The 13,363-nt window shown below is 39.7% G+C and overlaps 1 protein-coding gene and 1 pseudogene across 1 annotated transcript; one reads left to right on the plus strand and one right to left on the minus strand.

The window, feature by feature from the left end:
- The first annotated feature begins 3,965 nt into the window (after positions 1-3,965).
- LOC147438969 (uncharacterized) lies at positions 3,966-9,741 on the plus strand. The gene is made up of 9 exons (XM_086484227.1): positions 3,966-4,496; positions 6,678-7,036; positions 7,888-8,429; positions 8,634-8,760; positions 8,814-8,899; positions 8,978-9,073; positions 9,151-9,216; positions 9,298-9,384; positions 9,478-9,741. Exons 2-9 carry the CDS (start codon positions 6,880-6,882, stop codon positions 9,739-9,741), a joined length of 1,425 nt encoding a protein of 474 aa, XP_086340353.1. The 5' UTR covers positions 3,966-4,496; positions 6,678-6,879.
- A 621-nt stretch (positions 9,742-10,362) lies between these two features.
- Positions 10,363-11,181, minus strand: LOC147438970 (uncharacterized; annotated as a pseudogene).
- Between the last annotated feature and the right edge of the window lie 2,182 nt (positions 11,182-13,363).

Consider the following 13,363-nt stretch of genomic DNA (forward strand, 5'->3'; position numbering starts at 1 on the left):
AGAGAGAGAGAGAGAGAGAGAGAGAGAGAGAGAGAGAGAGAGAGAGAGAGAGAGAGAGCGGTTGTACTATAGACATGGACTACAATCATTTGAGGAATGGAACAATATTATGTTCTCGGTTCTTCTCGCATTGGCATTGATATAATTTATTGTTGCACACTAAAAGTCCTTGTACAACCGCTACAAAGAGGATTTATAGTGTCATTTTCGACCTCCACATGGGCCAGCAAACCAATATTACATGATAACATTTTCAACCTTCACAAGTGACACAAACCAATAATACTTGAGAACCTTTCACTGACACGAAAATGACACTCTTTGAGGAAAAAATAGGAATTAAGTCTCTTGCAGAGAATCGACATTGGGTGACATTCATTGTAGAGAGAGCACTGACACACATAGGGAGTCGTCTTTGTAGTCAACCTATACTAGAGACATATTTGCTACTCTCTCTCTCTCTCTCGACAGAGTCTTTGTAGGAAAATGAACACCAATCACAACAAGCTTAAGAGTCCACCTATACTACTAGAGACATATCTACTCTCTCTCTCTCTCTCTCTCTCTCTCTCTCTCTCTCTCTCTCTCACACACACACACACACACACACACACACACACACACACACACACACACACACACACACACACACACACACACAGGCATTGGAAAATGAGTTTCTTATGCCGCAGGGACACTCCCAAGAGACCTCAAAGACTAAGGAAACCTCTCTCTATCTCTCTCATAATGCTACAATGATACTACTTATTTGCACTATCATTAGGCAACATGATATGCCAAATGATTCATACAAGGAAGGGATAATGACAAAATTAGATTGTAGCATTTCTAAAAGGCTTGACCTTCCAAATTAGGAAACTTTATGAGTGTAGATAAACATATGTCTTAGTCTAAGACATCTCTCTTGACTCTCTCGATATACCAACTATTATTTGTCACATACAGACACACACACACACACACACACACACACACACACACAGATAGAGAGAGATCATTGATTTCTTTAGGACATAGACCTTGTCGTGCTAGTTTCTTTCCGAGACATAGTTCTTTTCTTGTACCTATACATTGTATCCTATCCACCAAGATTGCATCGGTTTGGTCTCGTATGTCATTTTGGCCTTTTGAAGAGTTTTAATATAACGTTTCATCTCTCTCTCTCTCTCTCTCTCTCTCTCTCTCTCTCACACACACACACACACACACACACACACACACACATGCATACACAAGCGAGCATGTGCAAATGTACGTGAACTCACACACGTACACACACCCATGCATAACAAGATGACTCTTTGAGGTTTCCCTCTGGCTCGAAAAAATCTACATATGGCGGGAGATTCTCTCAATTTAGTATACCTCATCTCACCTTGGTTCCCTAGCCAAGGTGTGAATGTGTGAATGAAATTATACGAACCGTAGCCAAGGCGTGAATGAAGCACCTACTTAATTACTAGCAGCTTCACCTTATTTTTTGGCGTGTAAACTGCTGTTTAGGCGAACTTGAACACTTTAATTTTCGCCTATTCTTCACAGTAGGTCAGTTTCCATCCACGCGGGTCTGTACGCTTCTACTTCTCTGCTCTTCATGAGACGTTCCCTCTGCACGAACTCTCTCATGCTCATCACACTGAGTGTTGCGCGGCGCTGATCTGCAGGTCTCGGCTGTACCAGCTACCGGCCCGTATAGTCCCTGTGCAGGTAATATATACATAATTAATTTAATTGATGAAGTGTTCTATCTGCAGTGACTATAGCTGCTAGGCGCGCTTGCAGAAAGTTTACCTTGCGAGCCTCCACTCTCCCTTGGGTGCTCCTCCACTGCGGCCATCGGCCTTCGCGCGCAACTATCATTCAGAGGCTTGTATCTGGCGTGCATACGAGGAATTATCAACTTAAGCATGGAGGAGGTATCACTAGCCGTTTCTTTCCTCCCCGCCATGCTGAGCTGATCGACCCCAGCTCATCCCAGCGTAAGTGCAGCGCGGCGCTCGTCTAGTGGTGGGAATTCATTGACTTGCTCATCGGGAGCACGAAAGGTAAGGCTGAATGCTTTTGGACACTGTTTAGCGTACATCGCTTCATTAAGCCATTCGATATTTATCGAAACTTCTACCTTTGTGTAGAAGCTCCAGCAGATCGGATCTAGCGACTTTTTAGTTGTACGAACATAGCAAGTCAATAATTATACCTAGGTAATTTATATACATAACCATTCGTATAAATATTTACTAATTTAGGTTTTTTTTAAAAGTAATGTGAGAAAAATATCCACTGTGTTTTCATTGAAGTTCACATTGTTGTATGCAGAGTATCGACCTACGCACCCTACATGCATTTTTCAAATTGAGTGAAACGACAACGATTCTCGCAGTTCGATCGTGAGCGGGGTGTCGTCGACAAATACAAGCTTTTCTGCGTCTTTTATTTCTCGGATAGGTATAACTTAACTATCTATTTTGAACCATGGCTCTCTCTTTTGCACTCACGCACATAGTTTGCAAATCATTCTCACATTGAAATTCAGATAAATTCACGTCCATGTGTGTGTACACATATATGCCAAAAGCATTAAATTAAAATAAAATAGATTGTTTTAAAAAAAACTTTGTTTCAACAAGTCTTCCATGTGCTTTTTTATTTTGGTTTTGTTGCTGTGGATCTCACACACACAAACGTATAGTTAAGAAAACGAGCTAACAAAAAAGATATTTGAACAATATTATCTCGATCTATTAATTTGACAATGTTATGTTTTGTCATCTTAATTTGAACCATGCTTGTGTCTCTTAGATACAAAGCAAATATGATTTTTTATTATAAGCATCTTTGGTGCTAGGTTATTGTGAATCAAAAAGCACATGCACACATGTATGTAACTCTGAAATAAAAACGAATATGAACATTTTTAAAAATTTGCACAGTTTCAAAAATTAAATTACCTTTACATAAGAGCGACGTTTAGCCGTGGCATAGTAATGACTCTTGAAGAGGTTTATGTCATGCTTAGATTTCGTTGAGACTAAGTACGGGTACTCATCCTACTGCCTCCTTTGAGTGGGTCATTCCAATACTGACACACGCATGTTATTAATAAAATAGGTTTGAATGCACGGTGCTCATTCTTGTCAACATGCATATGTAGGTTATGGCTCGACAGGAAGTAGTAGAACAAGTAGTTGCTGAGATAGCTTGTCATCTTGAAGGGACGATCATTTGGCCAGAGAAACACTTTTATGTCTTTGGGAGAGAAAGGCCACCGATACGCATTTCAAGAATAGTTATAGATGACACTAGGTGGTGGCCCGAGAATATGGCTTTAGTGCTTTTGAAAGAAACCTTAAATCCACTTGATTATTACAAAGTAGTATTCCACGATGAAAATTGTATATATCCAAAGATGTTAAGTGATAGGCTTGCTGTGATTAAAAGCCTTATTCCGAGCAAGAAATTGTGTCTTGCGTGAATGTATCCATCATCTATGTTAAAAGATTCAACAACGTGTTCACATCAGTCTTTTATTGTATGTGACTCTCCAATTAATGAAGTTACACAATGCTGCAAAGTTATATCTGATTTGTATATGCGACTTATAGTACTTGGGACTACAACCTTTGACACTAGCATCATGTACATGCAGTCCATTGCTCTAATTTTCTTGCAAAGCATTACTATGGCAGGCATACAGTCCTTTTGCCACCTTTGAGTGGGTCATTCGCATATTGACACACTCATGTTATTAATGAAATAGTTTTTGAATACATGGTGCTCAATCTTTGCCACTAGCATCATGTGCAAAAGTGTTTTTTTGAGTCACTATAGTCCGTGTAACCATGGATCATGACATTTAGGTGATACCTGCATACATGGCTTCCACCTCCAAGACTTTCAAGTGTGCATGCACGTATAAATGTGCATTTACATTGGAAGGATATCAAATGCTGAGCAAAAGCACCTTTTTTCAACATAGAAAATAGGAGGCACTCCATAAAGTTCACCCAGATGTCCATTACAACAGAAATTTAGAAGCCCTTCAAGGTCAATCACCTAATGTGAACGAGCTTGATAGTACACCACCTCTCCAGAGTGCATCCGACAATGACATCACTCGAAGAATGTGGTGTACATGTTCTGCATTTTTCCGGGGTGGAAAATATGTTGGGAAAACGACATTTTTCAGGCATGCACAACTAAGGAGTGTTGCAGGCAATCTAGCAAGTGAGCTTGGCTTTGTAAATCAAGATGATGTGGAGGTAAGACACTTTGATGACAATATACTAGACGCCGAACCATCAGATGCTTCTTTGAATGTGGAAGAGGGCTTTGAAGAGGGCATAGAGGTGAGATCGGCAAGTACAACTGGAGCAGATGAAGACTTCCAACAACCCAGATGTCCAGATCATGCACCGCTTGGAATTGCAATTTTATCAAAGATCATTCAATTCCAGACATTATGGGATGAATATCAGGTTCCCATTAGCGGTCAAGACGAAATGCTTCGTCTACTATTTGGTGACATGGGTGGGGGAAAAATAGGCAAGCATGACTCCAGTAGGGAGGATCCAAGCCTAAGCAAAATCTTGGTTCGACTTGAACATGATTGGGATGGTTTTTTGTTTGATAACTATAGAGTGCTTGCTTGCTGGGAGCAATTGCAATCGCTATTTCAAGGGCTTGGTATGGTACAACCTCTTCGATATAGAGTCTGCATGGGTGAAGAAGGGAATCGCCATGAGCCAGAGCTCCTACGCCCAAGCAAGGAGGACAACTATGAAGGATGTAGTGTGGAAATTTGTGCATGCATCACTAATAGTAGAAAAAGGAAAGCGAAGCATGATTGCTTGGCATGTTGTGAAAGGTGCCCAAGTTGTCAAAAGCCTCGCAAGGAGATACTAGCCTTTGATTATCTCCCAATTGGAAGACAGATTGATCTTATGTTGAAGAGCAAGTCTTTGTGTCATGGCATGCTCTCCATGTGGAGAAACCAAGACAAGTGGTTGGGAAAGCCACTTGAACTACAACCGGATTTTATCCATGATTTTTGGGATGGTGCAAAATGTCGTATAGTCCAGCACTTTTGGGACCCACATGCCACATTTGAGCTTCCAGTTATCTGTACAACCCCAGGGTGTAAAAAGGTGTACACAACATTTCCTCCTTCATCCCGTCCGCAGGAGATTCAACAAGGGTGGAATGAGCAGACTCAAGAATATATTTTCGTATGTAGAGATTGTCGCAGATGTGAAGTCTCTAATAAGCGATTGATTGAGGTATGGTTTTAGAAATATTGGCATGCTATTTTTATTTACTTTTTTAAAATTTTTGATTATTTTCATATGGCATAATAATTTTCCAGGGAGATCCCCGTAACTTGGCACTTCTATTGCATTGGGATGGATTCCAATCCTCTCGCACCACACAGAAAGACAGTGGGGTTGTAGAGATAAAAATTTTGAACATGGGCAAGTCTTCCAATGTTAGTGTACTCCCAGTACTGTTCCTCCCATTTAGCTCCAAGAAAGTAGCCCGAAACAATAGTGGTCTATTTGGTGCTTTTCTACGTCCTCTTATGGAGGAATTGCAAGACTTGTTCATGTCAGGAATAAAAGTACACTACAACTATGATGTCAACAAAATATTTGGCATGGGAACTGAACGGCAACAGACATGCATATTACGCGGGATGCTTATGATGGTCAGTGGAGACCATCCTGCGCAATGCAAAATAGGACTCTTCAAGGACGGTGGCAAGGAGGGTTGTCGAAGGGACAAGCCCAAAGCAACTCTTGATGCTAGTAATCCAATGTATAGAGGGCGATATGTTTATGATGACAATAGACGACAAGCAAGATATCCACCAACAAAATGCTCCATTTTGGAAATGTCCAATGCAGTAACTCAGGCCAGAAGAGCAACCTCTCAAACTCAAAGAGAGACTAATCTTGCACATGCAGGACTATCTGGAGAGTCAGTGTTATGGAAGTTCTTTGACTTATATGGCTTTGACTTGTCACGTGACTTGGTGTATGATACAATGCATGTTCTTCCATTGAATTTGTTCAGTAAGTATACATCAAATGTCATGCGAGGATTGCAAAATGAATCGAAAAAGAAGGTGGATGAATGTTGCAAGCTTGTATACAAGCTTGCACCACCATCAATTCGCAATGGCAGGTGGCCACACACTCCTAGCAAGTACTTTGAAGGTTTTAAGGCAGAGGAAAATCAAAAATTTGTTCAATGGTGTCTGCCATATGTATTGAGTGTCATCAACGAGGTATCAAGACCCATGTATGAGCTTGGTCTTCTCCTAATAGACATTGCCCACACATTTTACAATTTTAGTCGTGAAAAGGGTTGGACCAAGGAGAGTATCAAGATAATGCGATCATTGTTCTCATCTTGGCGAGTAAGGAGCGAGGAATTCTTTGGTCCAAACTCTTCACCATTGGAGCATGTTGCTGGGAATGGGGAATTGCTTGATGACATTATCAAGCATGGATCTCATGATGTATATTGGTGTTACATTTTTGAAAGGATGGTCTCCATATGCATGGGAGTAAAGACAAATAAAAAAAATTAATGAGATAACTTATGTCCACTTTTACAAGCGCGTTTTGTTTACATGGGTTACTCGCATGCTTCAAGAGGAGAAGGATGGGTTCCTGCCGCACGAGAGGAATTTGTCATTCTTACACCAAAGGTTGATACTCCCAGATGATTTCACTCTACTGCATCCTATGAGTCCACAATGCTCTATCTTCCATGAAAAAGGGCTCTTGGAACTCTCATCTCTAACAAGAGCCAGGGCATAAGATTTTGGCAGATTATAAACCGGCTTACTGCCACAACATGATTAGAGCGAAAGGGATTGGTATAACCAAGAAGAAACGCACAAAGAGATGCCTTTCAGATGAGGAGAAAAGGTACTTTCAGCAACTGTGGGCGATGACAATTGGTGAAGGTGAAAATACTCTTGTCACAACCTACCAAAAGATACTTTACCAAGGTGAGGCTTTTAAAGTTGGTGATCATGTGACTATAAAGCAGGACAATGGTGATATTGATGCTCTTCCTGTAGGGCATTGGAAGGCCAAAATAAAAACATTGTTCTCTATCGAGCACAATGGTCAATATTATTTGTATTTTGGGGTAGAGCATTATAGACAATGCATATCCTCACACAATGGGGTTGACGAACTAATAGTTCATCATGCAACTGGAATGAGCATTGTACAACAACAAACTATGCCGTACACTTGGGATTGTGTAAGACCAATCTCATCTTTGATGCATAAGTTTATACCTCTTCCGTTGATAGGTAACAGACTAGTAGCATATGAGGTGAAGGATTTGATTCAAAGAAAGCGGCTTACAACTCTCGGAGAGGTCGGACATGCACCCCCTTGGTTAGAGGTTGGTGATATTGTTCTAGCAACCAAAAGTGATGGTGAAGACGATCTTGTACACGCAATTGTTAGAGAGATTGACCACCAGGGCAGAAAATGCAAATTAGCTTGGCTAGTACATAATAGTCTTGATCATTGTACATGGAGGATACAAAGCCAGCAGTACGAAGAGAGAGATTGGAACTCATGCAAACTAGTGATACATGACTTTATTGTAGTTAGTAGGAGGTGCATGTCTTCAAGAAGTGGTGCACAATTAAATTTGCCAGTAGTTTGGAGATGCACAAGTGCTTAGCCTTTGATGTATCAAACATTAAAATACTTTAATTGATTGAAAAAAATATTTTGCTGTGATTTTTAAGTTTTGTTTACACTTTATATGATTTAAGGTATAACTTGTGACATTGTAGCTATTACATGGCTTCTCCATCTGAAACCATGTCTCTCAAAGAGACAATAGCAATGCTAGAGAAAAGGGTAAAAGAGCTAGAATCAAGTGGTGGAGAGTCCTCTAAGGCTGATCATAAGAATAGTAAGGCAGCTGGAAGATTGTCTCAACGGCAAAGCAAGGCTATACAAGTTGCAAAGGAAGACACAGTTGAAAAACCAGTTCCGACATATGAGCAACTCTTTCGCTTCCCACTCAAGAAAAGTGATAGAGATCCATTACTCTTGTATGGAAAAGAGTTCCTTGCAAAGTATTACGCCGACAGTGTACATGCAGTCCATTGCTCCAATCTAAGAACTGTTAGAGGTTGGATGAAAGCATTTGATTCCAAGCTTTGTGACCTACGGCACAATCTAGAGGGGAAGGATGAACTTATGAGCTTCATTCAAGAGCACCATGATGAAATTGAGGAGGTGACAATCCGTGGTGCAGAGCATCATTGGAAAGTGGAGGACATCTACACATTTTGCTTGCGTCACAGGCAAGCAAAGCGAAAGAATGAAAAGAAAAAATCAACACTGGTCAATACCACAAATTTAATATCTGTAAGCCACATTATCATTATTTTTTCATTGTTTTTAGCTATCATAATAAGATTGATTATGTGAAGTTGTGCACTGTAGGGAACTGACTTAGTGAATGCAAAGGCGGAAGACAAAGAAAAACAGCTTGTGGGAGTTTCTACATTCTTTATTTTTTTTGTTTATTTTTAATTAAAGTTATTTAGAAATGTTATACATGAATTGTAGATCGAGGAAAATCATTTACAACCTATCAATGAGGAAGTGTATCATCCTCATATTGACTTTGAGAAAGACCAAAATTATTCAGAGGCAATTATCACTGGCGTGCAAGTTGAAGCCCTTCTAGATGTATGTCTTCTCAACTTATACTGTGTCAAATTATTTTGTACATTTTCTTTAATCTAGTTATTTACTATTACGATGTAGAAGAAGAGGATGAGGCTTTAGCTTTAAATGGTTCTTTCTTGGCTCTTATTGAAGATGTCACAAAGGTATGTCTATGTTATTGTCCTTTACAATAATTAAACTAGCTATGTATTTAATGTGTTTTATTCTGTACACATGCAAAGGTTGTCGATCTCATTAAAGAACAAATGGATTTTGAGAGCTCTCGTGAGGAAAATCAAGTGGATGTGAGCTCTAGAAAGAGCAAGCGTGCACCTAAGGTTTACTCACATCTTTTAACTTTATATGCTTCATATCCTTGTATGCTTTGAGCTTTAACTTAACTTTTTTGATGCAGTGGAATCAAAAGATGATGGATATGATGCAAACTAAAAAGGCAAAAAAAGATTGCACCAAGAAAAAGGTAGTTGTTATCTATTGCCCAAAATTTCATAGTCTAGAGCTCTAACTGAACTTTTATGCTTTCAATTTTCTATGCATACAGAGTGTATTGAAGAATGTTCTTAATGAGAGTGTTACTCTTCAAAACACAAAGGCCTTCAATGAACTCTCAAATGGGTCTCATGAATATGTAAGGAGATTGACTTTAGTTGTACTCATCTTTTGGCATAGATTAAGCTTTTTCAATTAAGTAGTGACTTTTTACAATTGAACTTTTATTTAGGATATGAACTTTGATAAAGACGACCAAGAGACGATTTTAATCAAGTTTTTAGAGGTTCCAACAGTTGATGCATTGTATATTATGCTAAAGGCTAGTTTCAATCTAGCAAAGCGTAGTACAGATTTCACAGGAGATCGTCAAGAGCAAAGTGTGGATGGAATGCGCTCATCATTTGTAGTGTACCTTTTGGTCACAAACAAAGTTAGAATTTCTAAATGTGACTCTTCTCCACTAAGTGTGGATGATGTAATTGTGGTTGAGTGATGTTATGCTAATTTGATTATTTTAATGTAACCTTGAGACCCAAAGAAAGGGTGAACATTCTTGCATCAACTATTTTCAATTGTTAAATTTATGACTTAGATTGAATTCTTCAAAAAGCTACTGTGAGTTACTCTTATATGTTGTTCTTTTCTTATGAGGTAGTCTCTGCTCCAAATACCCATGCATAATGAGTTCGATGCAAAGATTTAATTTCTTTGATGCAAGATCTACGACATATTTGTGAGAGTTGTTATTATAATATTATTATTTTAATTATAAAATCAATAAATTAGTATATAATAAAAAACTTAGATTTGGATTATTCACTTATGTGACTCTTTTTGTTTAGCTATTGTATATAAAACTAACGTAAATATTACTATATGGATTTTCTTCCGTTCCAATTACTATGTAGTTTTTTCTTGTGCATATGTTGATCAAAAATCTATATAGTTTTCTTTTCGTGCGTGTTGGTCAAAAAGCTACATAGTTTTATTATGTGGGTCATTTTTACTGCATATATATACAATAAAAGGTTCCGTTTTTACTAGTTTGGACTTTTCCTACATATGTTCAAGTTTTATCTAGGAATGTCTTTTTTTTTGTTATGTAGGAATTGAATTAAAGTTCCTTGTGCTGCAAGACCCAAGAGTTGAAGGAGGAGTTGTAGGTCACCTGCATCAAAAGATGGTTGCCAACAAAGAGCTCGCTTAAGAGAGGGCTGCCTCGCCTGGCTGTCTCCAATATTTGCACGCAGGTCCCAAAGCTTTCCCTCCTCGGACTCTCCGCAAATCCGATGTTGTTGCTAATTCTTCCTCTTGCTCTTTCTCTTTGGTCTTGCTCCCCTTCAACGACTCTACCTTTGCTGCCCTTGTCATAACTAAACTACTCTGTCTCTGACCCAGCCTTCGACCATTTCCTCTGCTTGCTGCCTTGCTTCGTGCATCCCTTCCTCTCTGTCTCTTGCTCCCCCCTTGACACATACACCCTCTCTGGCGACATCTTTTCTTTGAAAGAAGAGTACTACTTGCCCAGATTTATGCTGCCTCTACCTCCTCTAGCTGCATGCTGTTCATTATACACTTGCTCTTCATCCTCAAAGTTAATGCAAGTGAGCAAAACCCTCTGTCCGGATGACGTTTGCGGTGGATTGATGGGCACGGTCACGCTGAAGTAGCATGCAAAGGAAGGCGCAGGCCAAGAGTTGGGAATTCTGCTGGCATTGTGATACTTGTCGAAACTGGTCCGCGCCGGCGCGGAACGGTTCCAGCAGGGATTGACTCTAAAAGGAAGCGTCTTGATCGTGGCGTCTCCACATCCATGCATCCTGCAAGACGCGCCTAGAGAAGCCAGGTCAGTGAATGTGTCATATAAGGCTTGGCGGCTGAAGAGCGTACTATTAGCACAACTTAAGGCTCGCAAAACACTGTTGCAAGACATAATTACTCAGCTGCCAACAGCAGCAAGCAAGAATATACAGCACAGCTGCAACACTCTCTCTCTCTCTCTCTCTCTCTCTCTCTCTCGCACACACGCACACACACACAAACACTTCCATTTGTGCTGTCTAAGCTGCTATTGACCCTACTGTCTTGGTGTAAATGTGTAGTGCTCTGCCTTATGCAGAATGTAAGCTGAGGGATTCACTTCTAATGTCGTAGTAGCCGCCTACTCTCTCTCTCTCTCTCGGACTGGCACGTCCCTGGCTTTCTCTCTGAGCTGGCGTGACTTGCCTTTTGAAGGCGTGCATGGTAATAAAGAGATGAAACCACCTCCTTCGTCTATTGCTGCAACCAGTCCGCGCCCGCGCGGACTGGTTACAGCAACAAACCAAGGAGGGTCATCTCTTTTTTTTTTAGACAGGTTCAGGAGAAGCGTGGGGTCACGCAGATAGGCTCTAATTTGTGAATTTTCCAAAATACCCCTCAAATTTCAAGAACTCCCAAAACACCCCTAATATTTTGTCATAAATTCTCGAATTGCCCTTCAAATTTTCCAAAATTCTCAAAATACCCCTGTTTGCTAGATAAAAGATAAAAACATTTGTAGTTGTTAATAAGAAGATTGATTTTCTATCAATACAAGATGCTAAAACTAGAATTTGAGTTAATTATGTAGGCCTTCGAGATGTATTGCTTCGTTGTTTTTAGACATAATTGCCTTTTTTATACTAGGTAATTTGTGACAAATTACATGCTAAGCACTCAATTAAAATGGATGTCAATTGTCAAAATGGAATAAAGAGTACCAAATCTTAAACAATCCAACTAGAATCTCTATAATGGTATTTTGAAAAATTTTGAAATTTGAGGGGTATTTTTGGAATTTCCACAAATTAGACTCGGGGTCTTTTGAAAAATTTCCCTTTAAAAAATGTCAAGCACACCAGGGATCTGTTGTAACATGCGGTGCCACAGCCCAAGAAAGCGGCACCACATGCATATAAGTCAATTGTGCGCCTCTTGGGCGAGCTGGCATGATGTTGAGGTGTTTACAGCGGATGATAGTACAACGACACCTGCAATGTGATGGCGAGCAATGGGAGGGATCTTCTCTTCCATGGTTGAAGGGACTGGGGCATTAGATTGCCGCCACATAAGCCAGTGTATAGGAGAATCAACTATGCTCCTGTGTTGGTTGCTCTTGTTTACATGCTGGTGCAAAGGATTCCTGTCAGGCTTTGGAAGCTTTGAATTGCCATTATGTGAGTGAGGCAGGCCTGGATATCCTATGACCTTGGGTGTTTTCAGTAGTGAGAGAACACACTATATAGGAGCTTTTAAGAAATTGTTGCTTCAAGACATTACCTCTGTATTTTGCAGGCAAATTAACTTGAGACTTGGGCCTTTTCTGTGCAAAAGAACTTGCAGTCGGCACTAGGTCGTATTGCTTTTGTTTAATGATCACAATAGACTCATTAGGCAAGAAATTGTCCTCACGAAAGTGGTTCTAGAAGCAAAATGATCAGATCAAGCAGCCTTTTGGAGGTCCCTGCAAGGCACCTCTTCAAGCGTTATTTTATCCTTAAATTTTCAATTAGAAGGTCTCAAACAATTAAAACACAAGTTGTCAGGGAACTTAAGCAAGATGAGGACTTTTGGTAACTAGTAAACTGAAGCTTTCCACAACTATCTCTTGTCAAAATACCTACCGCTTTGCTTTTATCTTGGACTCCTCCCTTAAAATATTTTCTACGACCTCAGGTATATCAGCACTTGTGTTCACAAATCCAGAAGATATTCATCAGATCCATGAAAGCTAGACATGTTAACCTCTCAATCAGTTTAACTTGCTTGTACAAGTACCTACTAAATTCTATGAAATGGTTTTCCGTTTTACTCAGGTTTTTCAATATAACTTTGACTCTAACAATTTCTCTCTTTAGCATAGAAATCCAGTTTTCTTCACAAGTACTTCTTAAGGAACGCTCTCAATGTGATGCAACCATTTTGAAAAGATCTAACAACCTTCTATGCTTCCTTGGTTGATTTTTCCCCTTTCATGGTCTTGTCTATCCAGACAAGCCCCAATTTCCACTTGCAAGCTGCCATTAAAGAATGTCGTTTTCTGTAAATTAGTTTGAGTAAAGATGACGTTAGAACTCGGATGTTGTCACAACTAA

Source organism: Adiantum capillus-veneris, chromosome 16 (genome assembly GCF_014529385.1).
Source record: "Adiantum capillus-veneris isolate H3 chromosome 16, ASM1452938v2, whole genome shotgun sequence".
NCBI classification, from domain to species: domain Eukaryota; kingdom Viridiplantae; phylum Streptophyta; class Polypodiopsida; order Polypodiales; family Pteridaceae; genus Adiantum; species Adiantum capillus-veneris.

What these genes read in the sequence shown, in the direction of transcription:
- LOC147438969 (XM_086484227.1), top strand. Translation starts at nt 6,880, where the DNA reads ATGATTAGAGCGAAAGGGATTGGTATAACCAAGAAGAAACGCACAAAG. An exon ending in CCAAAAGATACTTTACCAAG is followed by an intron (nt 7,037 to 7,887) that starts GTGAGGCTTTTA and finishes TGTCTCTCAAAG; the next exon opens with AGACAATAGCAATGCTAGAG. An exon ending in AAGATTGCACCAAGAAAAAG is followed by an intron (nt 9,217 to 9,297) that starts GTAGTTGTTATC and finishes CTATGCATACAG; the next exon opens with AGTGTATTGAAGAATGTTCT.